Source organism: Vulpes vulpes, chromosome 5, assembly GCF_048418805.1.
Source record: "Vulpes vulpes isolate BD-2025 chromosome 5, VulVul3, whole genome shotgun sequence".
Lineage (NCBI taxonomy): Eukaryota > Metazoa > Chordata > Mammalia > Carnivora > Canidae > Vulpes > Vulpes vulpes.
In genome coordinates this window covers 45,610,259-45,629,858 of record NC_132784.1, presented here as the reverse complement: position 1 = coordinate 45,629,858, position 19,600 = coordinate 45,610,259, and the positions used below count along the sequence as shown (strand labels likewise).

The 19,600-nt window shown below is 39.3% G+C and overlaps 1 protein-coding gene across 1 annotated transcript in view; it reads right to left on the bottom strand.

The window, feature by feature from the left end:
- Positions 1–18,837, bottom strand: part of SERPINB12 (serpin family B member 12) — a 29,255-nt gene extending 10,418 nt beyond the window's left edge. Inside the window, exons 1-5 of the mRNA XM_025997568.2 lie at positions 18,731–18,837; positions 7,150–7,335; positions 4,956–5,084; positions 4,057–4,197; positions 2,195–2,312 (exon numbers count right to left, since the gene is read on the bottom strand). Coding sequence (XP_025853353.2) covers positions 2,195–2,312; positions 4,057–4,197; positions 4,956–5,084; positions 7,150–7,317 — 556 coding nt within the window. The 5' untranslated portion in view covers positions 7,318–7,335; positions 18,731–18,837. The remainder of the gene's footprint in view (positions 1–2,194; positions 2,313–4,056; positions 4,198–4,955; positions 5,085–7,149; positions 7,336–18,730) is intronic.
- Between the last annotated feature and the right edge of the window lie 763 nt (positions 18,838–19,600).

Sequence of the window (19,600 nt, the reverse complement as noted above, 5' to 3'; positions counted from 1 at the left end):
CACAAAGATAAACTCAAAATGGATGAAAGATCTAAATGTGAGACAAGGGGATCCCTGGGTGGCGCAGCGGTTTGGTGCCTGCCTTTGGCCCAGGGCGCGATCCTGGAGACCCGGGATCGAATCCCACGTAGGCTCCCGGTGCATGGAGCCTGCTTCTCCCTCTGCCTGTGTCTCTGCCTCTCTCTCTCTCTCTCTCTGTATGACTATCATAAATAAATAATAATAATAAAAAATTTAAAAAATTTTAAATGTGAGACAAGATTCCATCAAAATCCTAGAGAAGAACACAGGCAACACCCTTTTTGAACTCGGTCACAGTAACTTCTTGCAAGATACATCCACAAAGGCAAAAGAAACAAAAGCAAAAATGAACTATTGGGACTTCATCAAGATAAGAAGCTTTTGCACAGCAAAGGATACAGTCAACAAAACTCAAAGACAACCTACAGAATGGGAGAAGATATTTGCAAACGACATATCAGATAAAGGGCTAGTTTCCAAGATCTATAAAGAACTTATTAAACTCAACACCAAAGAAACAAACAATCCAATCATGAAATGGGCAAAAGACATGAAGAGAAATCTCACAGAGGAAGACATGGACATGGCCAACATGCACATGAGAAAATGCTCTGCATCACTTGCCATCAGGGAAATACAAATCAAAACCACAATGAGATACCACCTCACACCAGTGAGAATGGGGAAAATTAACAAGGCAGGAAACAACAAATGTTGGAGAGGATGCGGAGAAAAGGGAACCCTCTCACACTGTTGGTGGGAATGTGAACTGGTGCAGCCACTCTGGAAAACTGTGTGGAGGTTCCTCAAAGAGTTAAAAATAGACCTGCCCTACGACCCACCAATTGCACTGTTGGGGATTTACCCCAAAGATACAGATGCAATGAATCGCCGGGACACCTGCACCCCGATGTTTCTAGCAGCAATGTCCACAATAGCCAAACTGTGGAAGGAGCTCGGTGTCCATCGAAAGATGAATGGATAGAGAAGATGTGGTCTATGTATACAATGGAATATTACTCAGCCATTAGAAACGACAAATACCCACCATTTGCTTCAACATGGATGGAACTAGAGGGTATTATGCTGAGTGAAGTAAGTCAATCAGAGAAGGACAAACATTATATGTTCTCATTCATTTGGGGAATATAAATAATAGTGAAAGGGAATATAAGGGAAGGGAGAAGAAATGTGTGGAAAATATCAGAAAGGGAGACAGAACATAAAGACTCCTATCTCTGGGAAACGAACTAGGGGTGGTAGAAGGGGAGGAGGGCGGGGGGTGGGAGTGAATGGGTGACGGGCACTGGGTGTTATTCTGTATGTTGGTAAATTGAACACCGATAAAAAATAAATTAAAAAATAAAAAGTAAAAAATAAAATAAATAAATAAATAATTGTGAAACAAATAAATAAATAATTGAAAAGCCAAAAAAAAAAAAAAAAAGATGAGTAAAGCTTCCTACGGTAGCACTTCCACTTAAACCCCATAATAATAAATTATGTTGACATCACCTACACTTAAAATACTCCAGAAGAGTTAGCTAACTAGGAGAAATGAGATATTTGTGGCTTAGTATGAATTTTTTCAGCGAACACACTTTCCTCTTGGCAACTGAGTGGAACCTTGAAGGAACAGGAATTTCTGTGGCATGTGGACCAAGCAAGGAGAAATAATTTTGGATTTAGTCGCTTCTCCCAAGATGAGTTCAGACAGGGGAGTTTCATATTTAAAAAAACTATTCCATTGAACTTAAAGTTTCAAGTTTCACTTCTCATCAGTATTTCTAAACCCTCCTTAACTCAGAAAACACCTATATAGTTAATGAAAGTTGATAAAAATTGGGATTTTATTATGTCCCCCTTTCCCACTGAATAGATTCTCCTCACAATCTTTCTACTGATCTTTTTTTTTAACAAAATGGAAATAGTTAACATCCTGCTGGCATGTGCTTGGCTGAAAGGATTTCACCTTTTCTATTGGAGCAAAAGAGCAACAGTAAGCAGCACAGCATCTAGGTGTCTGACTGTTCGCACCTGCCAAATGGCCTTGAACATGGTCCATGTAAGTGAGCACCTGGTCGTGACAGACTAGCAATCTCAGACACTGGCCTGACTTTTCTCCTTCTAAGTGGAAAAGAACACCAGCTACAATGCGTTTGGGCTTTCTTACCTTGGGACTGAGATTCAACCCAAAAGTTAATCTGTTGTCTGGACTTTTCGGTTTCTTTTCGGAAATCAATACTTTCAATGGTCGTGTGGTAAAATTGAATCACACCATCTAAGTATTCCTATTAAATTGGAATAAAGAGAAATAATGCAATGAAATCAGATAACCGCGCAAATAGGCGTGAGGCAATCAAGAGAAGCCAAGTGAGAGATGTGCCCAGTTATTTAAAAAGGATGCATGTGGTCTCTATCTATGCCCACTTTCAATTAGCCAGAGGCCTTACACTCATTGTGGTGACAATTTAGGATATAGAAGGGTTATTCACGGGGCACCAAGGTGGCTCAGTTGGGTAAGCGCTCGTCTCTTGGTTTCAGCTCAGGTCATGGTCTCAGGGTCGTGAGATGGAGCCCCGTGTCAGTCTCTGAGATCAGCATGGAGTCTGCTCAAGATTCTTTCTCCTCAGGGCACCTGGGTGGCTCACTGGTTGAGAGTCTGCCTTTGGCTCAGATCATGATCCTGGGGTACTGAGATAGAGTCCCATACTAGGCTCCCTGCAGGGAGCCTTCTTCTCCTTCTGCCTATGTCTCTGCCTCTCTCTCTATGTCTCTCTCTCTCTCTATGTCTCTCATAAATGAATTTTTTTTATCAAAAGAGATTCTTTTCCCTCCTTCTCCCACTCCCTCTGCTCCTTCCTCCTGTTCACACTCTCTCAAAAATAAATAAATAAAATCTTACAAAAAGAAAAAAGAATGCTGATTCATAAAGCAGTCCACAGTTACAAGGGCACAAGCCTTTCCCTCAGATACCTTTTCCTTGGATATAACCCATTTATGGAGACACTGCAACATGAATATTAAGGAACTTGAGAGACTTAGCTATATAATGCCTCTATTTTTAGCAATTAAAATCCTACTTAATGGTTCTGGAGTTTCTGGGGCGATGAAAACGTCTTGGAAATTGGATGATGCTTATACAACATGGTGAATGTGCTCAACGCTACCGAATTGTATACTTTAAAAATAGTGAAAAATGCAACTCTTACATTATGTTTTACCACAATTTTTTGAAAAGTCATAAGTAATATACCCAAGCCACTCGGGTGTACATTTTTTATAGATGAATCATATAATAGGTGAATTTATAACTCAATAAGGCTAGTTTAAAAGAAAAAAAAAAGAGCAGCATCTACAATCTCATTTCTGTTGCAGGAGAACATACTTATTTTGGCCAAAGGAGGTTAAGCCTGTGCCCTCCCCGGACCAGCCTAACCAACTGCATCACACATTTGCCCGTGGTCCCACCCCTCGTGTCCTTTGCTAAGTATGTGGCTCCTTCTGGTAGTGACAGAGGAAGCTGGAGCCTGGACTCAGATGCGCCTCGCTGGAGGCACACGCTGCTCAGCCACAGGGACAAGCCAGGAGCCTTTTGGCTCCAGACGCAGTCTCCTTCCACCACATCTCGGTTCTGCTACGTGAGTACAGTTTTATTGAGATGTGGCCCGCTGGTGGCCTGAAAGGGGACTTTAGGGGAGTGCTGGGGGCGGAGGGAGAGATGGAAAGAAGAGCTACCAAGTGCATTTGCAAGGCACCTTTACTGAGAAAGACCATCCCAAGACACAGGGCCATTACCAAACCCACGCGTGCCCTGAAAACTATTAGTGACATGACCCTCTTTCCCCCCACAACAGGCCTCATACACCGCTCACGCTGAAACCCAGAAGGACAATAGACAGGGGACCCCAGGGGCCCCCCCAGTCCACAGCACATCCTCCTGTCCAGAGGTGCCAGCTGAGTGATCCAGCTACTCAACTGATTTTAAATAGTACGCTGTGTGATAGTTTTCATCATCAACCACACCGAACTCACCGGACAGATGGGGAATCCCTGTTCCCCATAAAGCCTGTTGGCAATACTTAGGGTGTAATCAACTCTGATCCTGTCTATCTTGGAGAGAAGGTGCCCGAAGTAGCAACTGAGCAGTCCACTCTCATCACTGGAAGACTCCTCCTAACAAAAGAAGAAAGAAAATGTGACCTGATCCTGAAATGAGTCATTTCACTTTGTTACCATGTGGGGGAGCAAGCTGAGAGGAAGAGAGGGATGGAGGGCAGGAAGTGATCCCAGGGGAAGATCTCGGCTCCCACTTGGTGTCAAGGTCATCCAGGAACAATACACCCAGGGACTCAGCAGTGCGTACTATATTTTAGATCAGCGCACCTTGTTTTTCTCTATATTCAAAAAGATAGAAGAAAAAGACAACCACCTCTCCACCCTCCTCTTAAACATTCTAAGGTAGAGGAATATATAACCTGGAGAATATCTTTTGCACTCCTGGTATGAGACAACCAATAAAAGTTTTGTGCATCAGTAGATTACCCCATGAACTAGAAAGGGGAAAACTGGAGAAAGAAATAAGACTCCCACAGCTGATTCCTACCCCTAACTGCCCTTCATCCTCAACCATGCTCCGTCCTGGGGACCTGTGCCCTGTAAAAGTAGATAAGTAAGGGGGCTTTGCTCTAACTGTCTTTATCATGATGAGCAGAAGATACAAAATCCTACTCTTTAGGAAACTAGCTTACAGCCAACAACACATAAGATACAGAATCAGAAAAGAATTGGAGGTCATATGATGTTCCTGCTCTTGCCATTGCCACTGATGACAGCCAGGACCTAATGTTTGGGGATAAGTAACCATTGCCAAATACAGCACAGCCAGAAGGAGCAGTTCATAAGAAGAGGGGCAGGAATTTGTAGTGGCTCACCTGCAGAGACCCCTTTATTTCTTCCTGCGATTCCAGAGAGCTGTCAGCCAGCACTTCCTGTTTTTTGCTTTTCAAACAGGGATCAGGTTCTTTACTTTCGTTCTGGGAAAATTCATTGAAATGTAGGACCTGCATGATGACAATTATGGGAGTCTCTTAGAAAATATGAATAGCAGGAAGTCTGTTTCAAACACAGTTTTATAGTGTGAGTGGGACAATGATTACATTACATAGTCAAACAACAACAGTTCCAAGGGGAGTGGATGTTTCTCTTGACTTGGTTGTGAAGTGGAATGGAAGGAAAGTGAACTGCATGCTACCCTCAGGTCCGCATTTAAGAGTGAATGTAATCAAACTAAAAGAATATCAAGGTATCCATGAAACACATGTGGTTATTGAGCCAGGCAGACTGTTGGTGTAAAACACAACACTGGACTTTTGAAGACTTGGTATGAAAAAAAGAGTAAAATATCTCTTTACATTTTTTAATTGATTGCATGTTGATATGATATTTTGGATGTATTGAGTTAAATATTATTAAAATTAGTCTCACTCATTTCTTTTTACTTTCTCATGGCTACTAATATTTTTAATTACTTATGAGATTCGAATTATATTTGTGTTAGCAGTGATCTAGACCTTCCAATCAAACAAGCAAGTGATAACAGCAAAAGACAAGTTACACAGAGCATTGCAGAAAGGTAAGATACAAATGCACATCTTGCACTGCTCAGCACAGTTTTCCTGAACAAGCAAAAACCAGGTGCCTGGAGAAAGAACATCTGAAACCTCATGGAGGATGAGGATGCCAACCACACTCTAAAGCTAAGTTTTGCTAAAGGAATAATATTCTAAATCAAAGTAAATGAATAAGGTAGAATGATGACCCCAAACACATTCTACCTTAATCCAAGAATTCAACTCCTCCATATTAAAGGCAACAGTAGGGTTCCCACATAACCTCTGTGACATGTGCGAGATCCAGGGAAGTTATAAGGCCAACCTCAGGAGCCTGTAGTTTATTCGGCAAGTTGTTCTTGTCACTTTCATTCATTCCTTCTACAAATTTGGATTGGATGGCTACTATAAGCCAAGCACTGTTCTATGACAAAGTATCTTGCCATCTGGGAGATTATATTCTAGTAGGGGAGGCACATAGTAATGAATTATTGTACACATTGTGTTGGAAGATGGCAAATGTCATGTGGGGGAAAGTAGCTGGACGAAGAGGGAATTTTACCGGGTTGGGTGTCAAGATGCAACATCAGATTGAGAGTTCAAGGTAGGCCTGGTTGAGAAGTAAATTCTGATCAAGGTCCTGAAGGAGAAAGTAAGTTATAGATCACTTGTCTGGGGGAAAAGCCATGAGGCAAATGGAATGGAGCAAAGGCTCTGAGGCAGGAATGGGCATGCTTACCCAAGGAATCTGGAAGCCAGTGTAGCTGGAGGAGTGGGGAGGGGACAGGGTGATAGAGGGAGTCACCTAGCTGTCTAGAATTCAGATACCAGACCTTCATGGGCCATGGTAAGGACTCAGGTTCCTGTCATTAGCCAAATTGGAAGTCCAGGCTTTGAAAAGACGAGAAATAGGCTCTGACTGAGGTTTTTAAAGGATCTTTCTGGCAGATAGATTGAGAACAAACTGTCAGCAGAAACAAGGAAGCCCATGAGGAAGTTGCATCCAGGTTAGAAAGGATGGTATTGGGTCAGGCCTCAGGGACATAGCAGGAAGTGCCAGCTTTCTGGATGTATATTAAGAGAAAAGAGGTTCAGTTAGAGTTGATGTAAAGTGGGAGAGAAAGAGAGGAGTCAGGGAGGACTCCAAGATCTTTAGCCACTGGGTACATAATTGGTGCTTACTAAATATTTATTTATGGAATGAAAGAGAGAAAACACATACACACATTAAAAATACTGCTAGAAATATCAGCATGGATAATCATAGAGAGGAAGAGGGACAGACCTGCAGACACACAGAGACAGAGAAGGTGACTGAGAAAAGCTGAGACTGAGGAGGCTGGATAAGTGTTACAAAGGAGGCAGAGCCTTGAAGAGAGAACATGCAGGACGTAAATGAATGCTCCAAGGCAGATGCAGCCTCCTTCCAAGACCCAGGCTCAGTGAGCAGCATGGCTTGCCAAAGAGGGACAAGGGTCTGACTCAGAGAGTGGACCCAGAGGTACTAGATCCATACCTGGTCGATCTGCTCTGCACTGTCACTTCTGGCCCCCAGGCGGACCATGCCAAGGGCAGCTGAGAGGCTCAGGGGACAAAAGAAGATGTTTTTATGATGATCATCTTTGCTTATTTCTTGGAAAAGATCAAAGCAAAATTTGGTGTTGGCTGCAACAAGAGAATCCATCCTGAAACTGACAACAGTCTAAAACCAAAAACAAAATAAAACAGAGAGAGAGAGAGAGAGAGAGAGAGAGAGAGAACATGATGATCAGAGGAAGATAAATCCATAGTTCTCATTTTACATACATGAAATATAATCAAATACAATGGTTCAACACGTTATTAAAAACTTGAAAACAAGAGCCATCGTCATCCTGCTGTATAGATATTGATTTCCATATTGATATTGATACAGACAGAGATCTATTTTCATTTAGTGATGTGAGCTACTTTCCTAGTGCTGTGGTAACCACCGCAAACCAGGTGGTTTAAATAGCAGGAATGTATTCTTCTTCAGTTCGGGAGACCAGATGCCCAAAATTAAGGTGTTGGCAGGATTGGTTCATTCTGGAGGCTGTCAGGGTAAGTCTGTTTCCTTCCTTTCTCCCAGCTTCTGGTGGTTGCCAGCAACCATTGGTGTTCCTTGGTTTGTAGGGGCATCACTAATCTCTGCCCCAATCTTCATGTGGTGTTCTTCACTGTCTTCTGTGCAAGTCCAAATTTCCCCTTTCTTATAAGGACACCAATCACTGGAATAGGGCCCACACGAATCCAGGAGGACCCCATCTTAACTTGATTACAGCTACAAATACCACACTTCACAATAAGAACACATTCAAGGTACCAGGGATTAGGTCTTAGACATGTCTTTGGGGGACAGAATTCCATTGTGGTAGGACTGCCTTTATTCAAGTAAAACAAAGTTACAGGCAACCGTGTCTTCTTGGTCAGGTTAGCAATCAAGAAACCTTTATTCCACCTCCTTCTCCACAGGCTATACCTGTTTCTGCTTAAGCCCTTTCCAGCACTCTCCCCTCAATGTCCTAGGACTGAGGATATACCCAACAAATTGTCATGAGTCATGTCCTTTGTCACCTTCTCACCTCCTTTGGCCCATTCCACATGCAATCTGTAGGACCTGAGGTGCTTCAGCCCGTCATCAATATTGTTCAAGAGATCATTGACCTTGAAAGATGTTGGATTTTAGAAGTCATTAGGTTGAATACTTTCTTTTGACAGGGTAGAGTCACAGGTAATATGGAGCCAAAGTAAGAGAGTGACTCCTTGAGGACAGATTCCTTGTCCTTCCAGTGATCTGTTCCAAAAGTATCAAGAAAATATTATGTAGATCTCACCTTGGACTACCCCTCTCAAAGGAAATGCCTTTTTTTTCTTTGTATTTCCAAGATGGAAATATAAGCCCACTTACTTGTGTTTTTTATCATCAGACATGTGGCACATAGTAAGCATTAAGAAATTATTATTGCATTGAATTGAATAGTGTACACTGGTTTTAGCATCTTCTCAGTTTAACATTGGCTTTTTTAGTCTATAAAACCTCATTCAAAAAAATAACATTAGGGGATCCCCAGGTGGCTCAGCGGTTTGGAGCCTGCCTTCGGCCCAAAGCATGATCCTGGAGTCCCGGAATCAAATCCCGCATCAGGCTCCCTGCATGGAGCCTGATTTTCCCTCTGCCTCTCTGTGTGTGTGTGTGTCTCATGAATAAATAAAATCTTTAAAACAAAAAACAAAAATAATAACATTATATATATTTTTCTAAATAGTGCCAGTCATATGTTTTATATATATTAGCTTACTTTTATTGGGTAGATTGTCACTCCCTCTTTCCAGATGAGAAAAGAATCAAAGAATCGCATCACACATGTTGGCCTAAACTAAGTGCTCTCTGTGCTATATCTACCATTTCTACTAAATCTCACTCCATATAGGACAGGCTGGCCAAACACATGCCCACTATATATTGGTGTTTCCCGCCCCCTCCCATTCAGCTTAGAGTCCATTTTTATGCTTACATGTTTTTCCCTGCTGAATTTGTAAGTGACATAAGTATTTCTCATTTTGTGCAGTAAAGCTGAGTTCAGGGAGGTATTTTCCAAGACATGTATGTCCTGAGTGTGCCTGGGAATTCAGTAATGCTTCACACCTCAGGAATCTACATTCTTTATCTGGAAAAATATCTTCACATCCAACATGTTCACTTTACAACAGTGGCTGGAATTACCCATTTAGTAACAAGTTTACTGAGGAAGTAGAGAAATCAGATAAATTCAAGGTGGTCTGAGTTGAGGGAATTGCACAGGCTTGTGTGAAGTTGCAAATTTTCGGATAAAAAAATACTAATATATTTTTTTAATTCTAATATTTTTAAAGTCTTTGTCATATAATGGAGGTGGCTATTTGATCAAAATCTTTGCCATCAAAAGAAAAGGCATCGGATATTCTGGCTATTTGTTTACTACTGTAAAAGACTAGGAGCACAATACTAAAGGAAAAGATGGGATTTGGATTGAAAGTTGAAGGATCCCAACCTGGCTTTTTAAACGTTCCAGCTATTTACCCCAGTTCTTTGTGAGGATGTGCCCCTGGCACTAGAGGGGAAGGGTGTTCCTTTCTGGCATGACTTGCACAGAGCTGAACAACCAGAGTCTTACCTACTATGGAAAGGACATGATTGCTCATGCAGGCCAACTCCTTCCATTCTTCTCGAGACTAAAAAACCTGAGGCCAGAAGCAGCAAAGTGACTTCCGCACAATCACAAAGCTGGCCAAGAGAAAAGCAAGGCTCAGATCTCTCCATGCCCAGGCCTGCTCTTTACTGGAATACACTGTATTTTACACCCTTTTCTAATTCTACTGCTACCCTTATTCACTCTGGGAGCTGCAGTGCACCCCTAAACTCTCTCTTCCTGTTGGTGCATAAAGAACAGAGAATCTACACTAAATTTTATTAACTTTTCATGAGTTCTTTAACCTGGCCCCAGCTACTCTCATGTTCTCACCCAGCAACAAATCCCTTTTCTGAGCCCCATCTGGTTCTACCCTGTGGTTGGTTCTAAGTTTCCACCAGAGTCTATGTAGCTTTAATTCTGCCCAAACTTCCAAGGGAGGGGTAAGAATGGTAGTTGTCGAAGGATATCCAAAAAGGTGTAGTTGATATTGGATGACTGTATGTAAACATTTATTTCAGGAAACCTTTCCTGGTGTTATAGAAAACTCTAAAATAAAGAAAAATGAGCATTTAATAACTGAAATGACATCCTATAATTACCTTCTGAAAGCTGTTGTTGTTTTGCTTGTTTTTAAATTAGAGACTGGCTAAATCTGACAGTAACCGAATTACCCAATATCCATTTATAAAGTTCTCCCATGAGTGTGGTCACTGCCCATAAAAGGATGAGCTGAATGAGACCCAATCTCTGCCTCTGAGAAATTCACCATCTCATAGAGCGGATAAAGCAATAGAAGCAGCTCCAGTGGTGGTGTAAGAGCTTTGAGGAGTCCAGTATTAATTTACAAAATAAAATGGAAAAAATCGGAACACCTGGGTGGCTCAGTTTGTTGAGTGTCCAACTCTTGGCTTTGGCTCAGGTCATGATCTCACGGGTTATGGGATGGAACCCCGTGTCAGGCAGCCCTGTGTCAGGCTCCATGCTCAGCAGGGTGTCTGCTTGGAGAATCTCTCCCTTTGCCCCTCCCCCCATGCTGGCTCACACACTCGCCCTCTCTCTCTCAAATAAATAAATAAAATCATCAAAAAAAGAAGTGGAAAAGCAGAAGAGTATTATATAAGAAAAAAATTTTAAATAGCACTTATCAAGACTTATTCTAGTATTACTCTAATAATATTCAAGCAGACAATTTAAAAATATAATACTTTCAACATTTTTAAAGCCACTTAACATTGTTCTTCTTCATTAACTTTGGTGGTCAGTAAAAGCCATGTTATGTTGTTACAACAAAAAATAAAGTAAAATAAAGTTCGAAGGTCAGTTTCCTTGTCCTTATCAAAAATCCCTTCTTATCAGGACTAATTTAAAAAGAGTAGAACTAAACCCGTCTCCAAATCCACTGGATTTACTAATGGGACCAGCTTAACAATAAATGGAAAGTAGAGATCTAATCATCATTATATGAAAATGTACCTGTATCAGATATTAATGGTATGTAGCAAAATGGTATGTACCAGACTTTAAACTTAGTGGTGTGTATAATAAATAAGTTCATAGAATCACTTTCATAATAGCCCAAACTCAGAAACAAACCAAATGTCCATCATCAGTAAGGTAAATAACAATTTGTGGGTCAGTCATACAATGGAACATACACACCAATGAGTCTGCGTGAACTATCGTCACCCCATGATAACACGTATCTCACAAGTGCAAACTTGAGTGAAAGAAGCTGTAGGAGAAGAGTCCATGATAATATAGTAACATATAACCTCTCTATATATTTATGTGAGTATATATTTATACATAAATTTTATATGTATGTCTAAAATTTAATGTTAAAATGTACTGTAGATATATTACTAAGCATGGCAGCAAATTTTAAGGCACTGCAAATTTATTTGTGTTTAACACAAGAACTAAGATTACATGGAAAATTGAGGAATAACCTCTCAAAATGAAATTCAGCCTCCAGATGCAATTAGGATGCTCCCCAAACATCAACAGGAGGTACTGTAAATCCACTCTGGAAAACATCCACCACAAAAAGAACTTACTATTTGGCAAAGTCTAAGTCTGAAAGCCGACTGCTGATGTCAGCTACTTCTTAATAAGCTACAACTTGAAACACTTGTACATAATTTACCTCAGTCATCATTATTTCCAAACAGACTTGAAATAATCTTTAAATCTTTAAAATAGCAAGATCCCCCAAAAATCCATTCATCTCAAGGAATTAGCACTACTCCACCTACAATGACTTTATAATAATAGCTACCTTTTATTTAATATGTCTACAATGTGCCTGGTATTTCACAAATGTTGTCCCTAATACTCAAACAATCCTGTAAATTAGAAATTATCCTCTCTTTACATCCAATCATTAAGCTGCACAACTGGTCAAGAAATCTGTCACTTCAGTCACCCTCTTTCCTCCTACATCATGCTGCCATCCGGAGAAGGTAATACTTGTGTTCTCCAAGACCACGGCTCTAGTAACCCACAACAAAGCTTCCTGACAGGAAGATGTTCTTATAATAAATAAGAAAATAGAAAACAATAAGGTAAAATAATGATAATAAAATAATAAAACATGTATTATTGGTTTCACTGGTGTCTCTGACCAATGGCCAACACCAAGTGTCCATCAGGACTGCTCTGAACTACCTCACCTCTACGGGGCATCTCCAGCCTCAGGTTGTCCTTCCAAGACTCCTCTGATCTACTGGGAGATTGCTTCTCTAGACTGAACATTTACTCAAATCTTTTTCAGATTGCATTGAAACCTTTGGAAATATACCATAAATATAGATTGGAACTTCATGATTGCAAACAACTTTATCCCAAATTAGATCTGACTTAGGTCATTCATTTCATACTTATTCTCCCCAATATCACCTCCCATTGACCACAACTTTGAAGGGGGGGGCTAATTGGCAATCTTTATTCAGAAAAAAAAGAAAAAACTCACTTTGATATCAATAGAAATATTATCATATTTTTGTCTATAACACTTTCCAAGTAAGCGATCCATTATTTAACCTCTAATGAAGTAAAAGGACTTTGGCTCTCATATTCAAACTTATCGTGCAGATGACAAAATATCAGGTATCATTAATGATGCTCTACAATCTGCACAATAAATTTGAATTTTGCTCCCACAATATTGACAAATCAGTTGACTTTATTTTCCATGTGCTTTCTAATCTTGTGATCATAGCTTAGGTATATAGATATTAAACACACAACATTCATATTTCAGTTTCCCTTATCACTCTGTGAGGGAATTATTTTTTTATATTTCTGTATTTGCTTCCAAAGCATAATTCTCTTACAGGCTGGTTCCAAGTTTTATATTCATCTTTGTATCTCATCAGTAAAGAATGCAAATTGTGGCACATAAGAGCGCTTCAAAGCTTTTATGGATTTATTTGCTAACATCTGTCCTTTTTCCCTGTAAATAATTCTAACGTTTGAAATTATAGATGATAAAAAAAAAAAAAAGAAATTATAGATGATAATTCAGTGTTTCATACTCAATCTGCATGCATTCAATCAATAGAGATGCTACATAGCGGAATCAAGTTTTGATTACTTTTCTGCATTAGAAATAGTTCACTTGTTAAATTGGTTTCCTTTAAGATGAAATGTAAAACTTTCGATGAGATAGATTTTCTAACAACCCAAAATATTCTGGGGTTCTTTCCTTCACAATAGAAAGAAAATATATATCCCCAAAATATTTCATATCTTATGATTTTCATAATTCCCACAAAGGTATTAATAACCCAAGAATGAAATTCCAACTTGACACACATAGATGCTATACTGCTAGTATATATTTTCAGATCTAGTTAAAGCTAACTGAATGATAAGCAATCTTTAAAGATAAATAAATAGTTGTGAAAGATGCAATCAAAAGCATTTCCAACTCAGGTTGCAAAAGAGAAATGTAAGCTCATATTATTTAAAATACAGATATTCTAAATATTATACCACTTTTATATTATAGGAATAATAAAAAGATAAAATTCAATCTGTCAAGTATGTAAAGATTTTTCAAATTATTCAAACATCCACATTTTTAGAAAATCAATCAACTACATCAGACATCTGACCGCGTACTTGGGGGACAAGTGAAGTCACAGATGTTTCTAATATCTCCCAGCAAGTATTGCCACATTTACAAAAAATTCAACACATCATAAAACAAACTGCTCTTTTTAAAAAGACACTGACTTCATAAGAATAGCATATCCTTTGTTCAATCAAATCCCCTTTGGGTTTCTATGATTTAAAATAATTTTCCAATGTGATGTTCATTGTTAAGAATGACATTAGGCAATGCTTACATTTACCTTCTTGCCTTTAGAGTTGCTGCTAACAGCTGGGCAGATAAGTTTCAATCCACACCCCATCAAGAATGGAAATATAGGAACTTTGCCCCTCCCACGATGGCACTTTTCCAAGTGCCATTTTGGAATCCAGGGTAAAATTGTCATTGATTGATTAAAGAGGAAAAAAGAAGAAGACAAACATATGGTATATGTATTTTTAAACAACTTCATACGTTCTATGCTTTCCACTGAGTTAGATATTTAACTTACTATGTGTATGTTTTCTTTACTCTTTCCAATTGGGTCTCTTTTAAGAGGACTCATCATAATATTTGATCCACATCTTTCTTTTTTTTTAAGATTTTTTTAAAATTTATTTATTCATGAGAGACACAGAGAGTAAGAGGCAGAGGGAGAAGCAGGCTCGTTGCAGGGAGCCCGATGTGGGACTCGATCCTGGGTCTGCCAGGATCACAGCCCGGGCTGACGGCAGTGCTAAACCGCTGAGCCACCAAGGCTGCCCCACGTCTTTCAACTCAAATCGCTACACTAGAGAAGAAAACAATTTTACTTCATATAACCATTGTTTTGGACATTCTCTTACACTTCAATTTCTGTGTTATTCTAACCTTTCTTCACTTATTACACAGAATCTGCAAAATGCACGTTAAGCTATTATTAATTGTTTGTTGCTTATTTGTGGGGTTTTTTTTTTTGCCCTCTAGCAGTCCTGAGTTGGAGATGGGGGGTTACTATTTAGTTTATCAACTAGAATAGCTGAATACCAATCAGTGGGTGGAAATGATCAAGGTCTACTGACAGAGAGGGCATGAGGAGTGCTTTCTAGAAGAAAACTAATTTGCTAGGAAGCAAAGAACTGATCAACTGTGTGCCAATATCTCCAGAAAGTCTGTCCAATTTTGCCTCCACACCATGTGACCTGCTCTTCTATTTGTCCTATTCATTTCTTCAAGGAATTTTAGAGCTCCAGATACCTCATTTTTTTTCCTTTCCCTCCCTCCTTCCTTTTCTCTCTGCTTTCCTTCCTTCCCCTTTTTCTTATCAGGCTTTTAATAAAGTTTTCATGGGACAAATATATTCCACAACTGAAAAAACAAGTTTTAAAACAGCCAGAGGGGCACCTGGGTGGCTCAGTCAGTTAAGCATCTGCCTTCGGCTCAGGTCATGGTCCCAGGGTCCTGGGATCAAACCCCACAACAAGCTCCCTACTCAGCAGGCAGTCTACTTCGCCTACTCCCTCCTCTGCTCCCAACTGCTCCCCCTGCCTGTGCTTGCTCTCTCTCTCTCTCTCTCTCTCTCTGTCATATAAATAAATAAAATCATTTTAAATAAATAAATAAAACTGAGCCAGATAACATCTGAGGCTGTTTTGGGGTCCATGAATCAGGAAGAAAAGTTGTAACTAGAGGAAAGTAAGAAAGAGTGAAAACTTGCAGAATTGACATGATTTAGGGACAAAATGAGGACTCCTCTCTGGCCAGGTTCCCTTTTTGACAGACTTTGTCTCCCTTTGCTAGCTTCTTTTCAGACAACAGTATTTCTGAGCTTCAATTCCATAAATACGATTATACTAGAGAAATTTGAAAGAAAACTTTTTAAAGTGGGGATATTGCTATTATGGAGAACATAAACTGCTTATCTACACTATATGTATAAGGAGAATGTAAGCTACTTATGCAGCTAGTGTGAAATGAAACAAGTAAAGCCCATTTTATAAGGTAAGATGTTGACCAATGAAAATTCATAGCTGAGCATCAAGAAGGTCTCTCAATTATCAATAGCAAACATAGAAAACAAATATGTTGTTAATTCTCCTCACTATTTCATTTGAAAAATGCTTGTGGGGTTTTTCTCTAAATTCTTCCACAAGATTCTAAAAACCATAATTTTTCAGTTGAATATCATCATTGGTTAGGACTTATAAGAGGTTGGAAATTTTTAATATGTAATCAGTTAATGCATGTTAGTTGATCAATAACTATTTCACATGGCTGCTGTCCAGCATTACCTTTCAGAAAGGATACTATTCACACGCACAATAAGGTAATTTTTTTGGTCTGGTTTTCTGGATTTGGGGTTGTCACATTTGTTATTGTTGGCTGCTGATATTCGTACCACATTGGGCATCTGGGTGCCTGAGCAGATTCAAAGCTTGTTAGACTGTTTTTAATCCAGGACTGAATCTGTTTATCCTCTCAAATAATCCAACAAAATCTACTACTGATGACTGTGCCCTACAAACCTAAAAATTTGTTGTGGTATAATTGTTCAAACATTAATGATGAAATCTACCACTATTTGTAGCTAAATATTAACGTAATGTAATGAATCACTAAGGAGGGTGTGAGAATTCGTTGAGTGTCTACTACATGCCAACATCATTTGTGATTTTGCATACACAATCTCATCTGAGTGAAGAAAGTCAGTCTCTCTACTATCAGTGACTTAAAGCTTCAGAGAATTATACTAGAGTTTAAAGGAGTTTTGGGGGTCACTCACCTGACAGCGCTGCTTTTCAAGGCAAGCTAGAAAGGTTTTCTGTGTCAACAGGCTGTAAGAATATGATTTCATCAAGTGTAGAGTTAGATGGCTCCTCCTAGGTATGTTACAACTCATCAAGAGTTATGAACCAATCTTTTAACTCTTTAGTAACTGGTCTTTTCTTCCTGGATTTAAAATTCAGGAATGCCAGAATGATTCACCAAAGTCTTTGCCAGCTTGTGACACAAAACGATATGATTAACATCTTCTGTTATGATAAAAGTAGTCTTTTTGAAATATCCTAAAGAGGCTCTTTTTCCATCTAATTTTACCTCACATTTCTGAGGAAACAAAACGTACATTGGGAAAATATCAGCATAGTAGGCCTTTGAACTAATGAAAAATAAATCTTTTCCCCAAAGTAGACAGTTGAGCACACATTCATTATTTTATCCTTCATATTTAAAAGCCTGGGCCACAAGATATAAAATCAAAAATACAGGGGATCCCTGGGTGGCTCAGTGATTTGGTTCCTGCCTTCAGCCCAGGGCGTGATCCTGGAGTCCCGGGATCGAGTTCCGTGTCAGGTTCCCTGCATGGAGCCTGCTTCTTTCTCTCTCTCTCTCTCTCTCTCTCTCTCTCTCTTTCTCTCTCTCTCATGAATAAATAAATAAAATCTTTTTTAAAAAATACATATATATACCATTAAAACAACAACAAAAAAATAATAATAAAGACCAAAATACACAAAAGTTTGCTTTAAAACTTGCAATCACCCTTTCCATCAAAGCCCTCCATTCTCCTCGATCCCAAACTGAAGCCTCCAGGCTTCAAACAACACCAACTGCCTGCCCCAGTGAGACAGACACAGAGAACAAAGATGACCAAAGCTATAAGATGGCAAAGAATACAACACAGAAAGAGCAGCACAGTGGCAATCAGAGGCTCCAGACCCTACTCTGAATCCTACTAGCCTGACATCTAGAGCAAATACCTCTAGCACTTCAATTTTCTCATCTATAAAAAAAAAGGAATAATAATATGTCTTTCCCTGCTCCTGTTATACAAATGTTCCTATTATTAGTATAATTATATAGAATTAGTGCAGCATAAATGTTTTTTTCATTTCTTAGCCAAATCTATATAACATCTATTTCTTCTGCAATTGTATATCAGGGCTTCCACCTTCTGATCAAGTTTCAGAGACTAGAGCCTTCAGGTCAAATCCAGTCCACTGCCTGTTTTTATAATAAATTTTTATTGACATACAGCCATGCCCATTCATTTACTACTGTCTGCAGCTGCTTTCCAGCTACAATGGCAGAACTGAGTAGTTGTGAGGAGACCATATGGCCTGTAAAATCTAAAATATTTACGATCTGGTTCTTTACTGAAAACTTTGTCGATCCTTGCTTTAAATGACAAAACATCATCATTTTTAACACCTATGAAATTTTTATATCCTTGGATATATAACCTCTCCTTACACAAAACAAATGTTATAATACAGATAAGAAATACAGTTTCCTAAATTAAAAATATTCATTTGCATTTGACCTTAATCCCAGGCAAAACTCTAGACCTCTCTAGTATCCCAGTAAAATAATAGCCCAGGCATTCATTTGGTAAATAACTATTTATTGAGTGCCTACCATGTGTCAGGCATATCCAGTGAATAAGAGGATGATTGCTTCTGACTCATGGTGCCTAGTGCAGTAGGAGCTTACAACCCAGACTGTCTTACCTGCATCTAGATGTAATAAGCATTTACGGAGGACCCTATATGTCACAGACCCTTCCACATCATTACCCCATTCAGCTCTCCAATAAGCCAAAGAGGAAGACATTATTTTCCCAACAGACAAATGAGAGAATTGGGACTCAGACACATTCAGTTCCTCGCAGTCACAATGCTAGAAAGTAGCAGGATGATATGATGATAAAGTAGCACCTGCCTTGCACTCTATGCCAAGGATAAAGATCCTCAAACATCTAGCTTCAACACTGGAACAACTATTCCAAAGGGTCCTGTACCACCAAATGCTTGCCCTCTCCCGATACATACCTGGAAGCCAGTGAGGACTGTCCCCAGCTTAGGTTTGTGCTCTGATGAAGTCAATTCAATTATCACACAGAGGAGGGAGCGGCCAAGTCCTACAGCCTATGAAAACTGGTAAGGATAGGTGTTGAGTAATTCTATGACTTTCTAATTATGACCATGAATCACAATGATTAACCTATAAGACAGGGGGTGGGAGGGGAGACACATTTATGGTTATTAGCTCAACAAATTTTAGATTGAAGTGATTATCTCTAAATCTGTTATCCCTCCTTGAGAATAGAGCATTCCACTGGCACAGCTTCTCTTTATAAGCTGTCCCACAGCCAGCTATTTTCCAGGAAACCATAGGTTACAGAGGAAACCTTTAGAAAGGGAGGCTAGAAAGGCCTGGACTCCTATCTCTGTTCCTTATTCTCCCCAAACAACTTACAGAGAACTTTCAGCACTGTAAAACTCCATGAGTTCATGGTTTGTAAATGGAATACACAAAACCCAAGAGGAATGGTTTTTTTAGTGTGTCCCAGCCCACTCCCAGAAAATGGATTGATTGAGTGGCAACAGAACAGTATACATGATGTTCTAGGAAAACCCATCCTTGAGCCATGACTAAGTGAGAATCATAATTTGAGGAGAAAATACTATCTGTAATTACATCAAAAATGAAGACCTAATCCCATTACAGAAGAAAACCCTGCAGTTCATGGAATATTAAAGTTGTGAACTCCTAACCTACAAACCAGAGAATCAGAGAATCAAAAGGAACTTAAGGTAGCATATAAATTAGAAATACAAAATTGGGTTCCTTACATAAGTCATATTTATCCCACAGAATAATAGTGTAACTGAGAACACAACTATAAATGCAATAAAAGT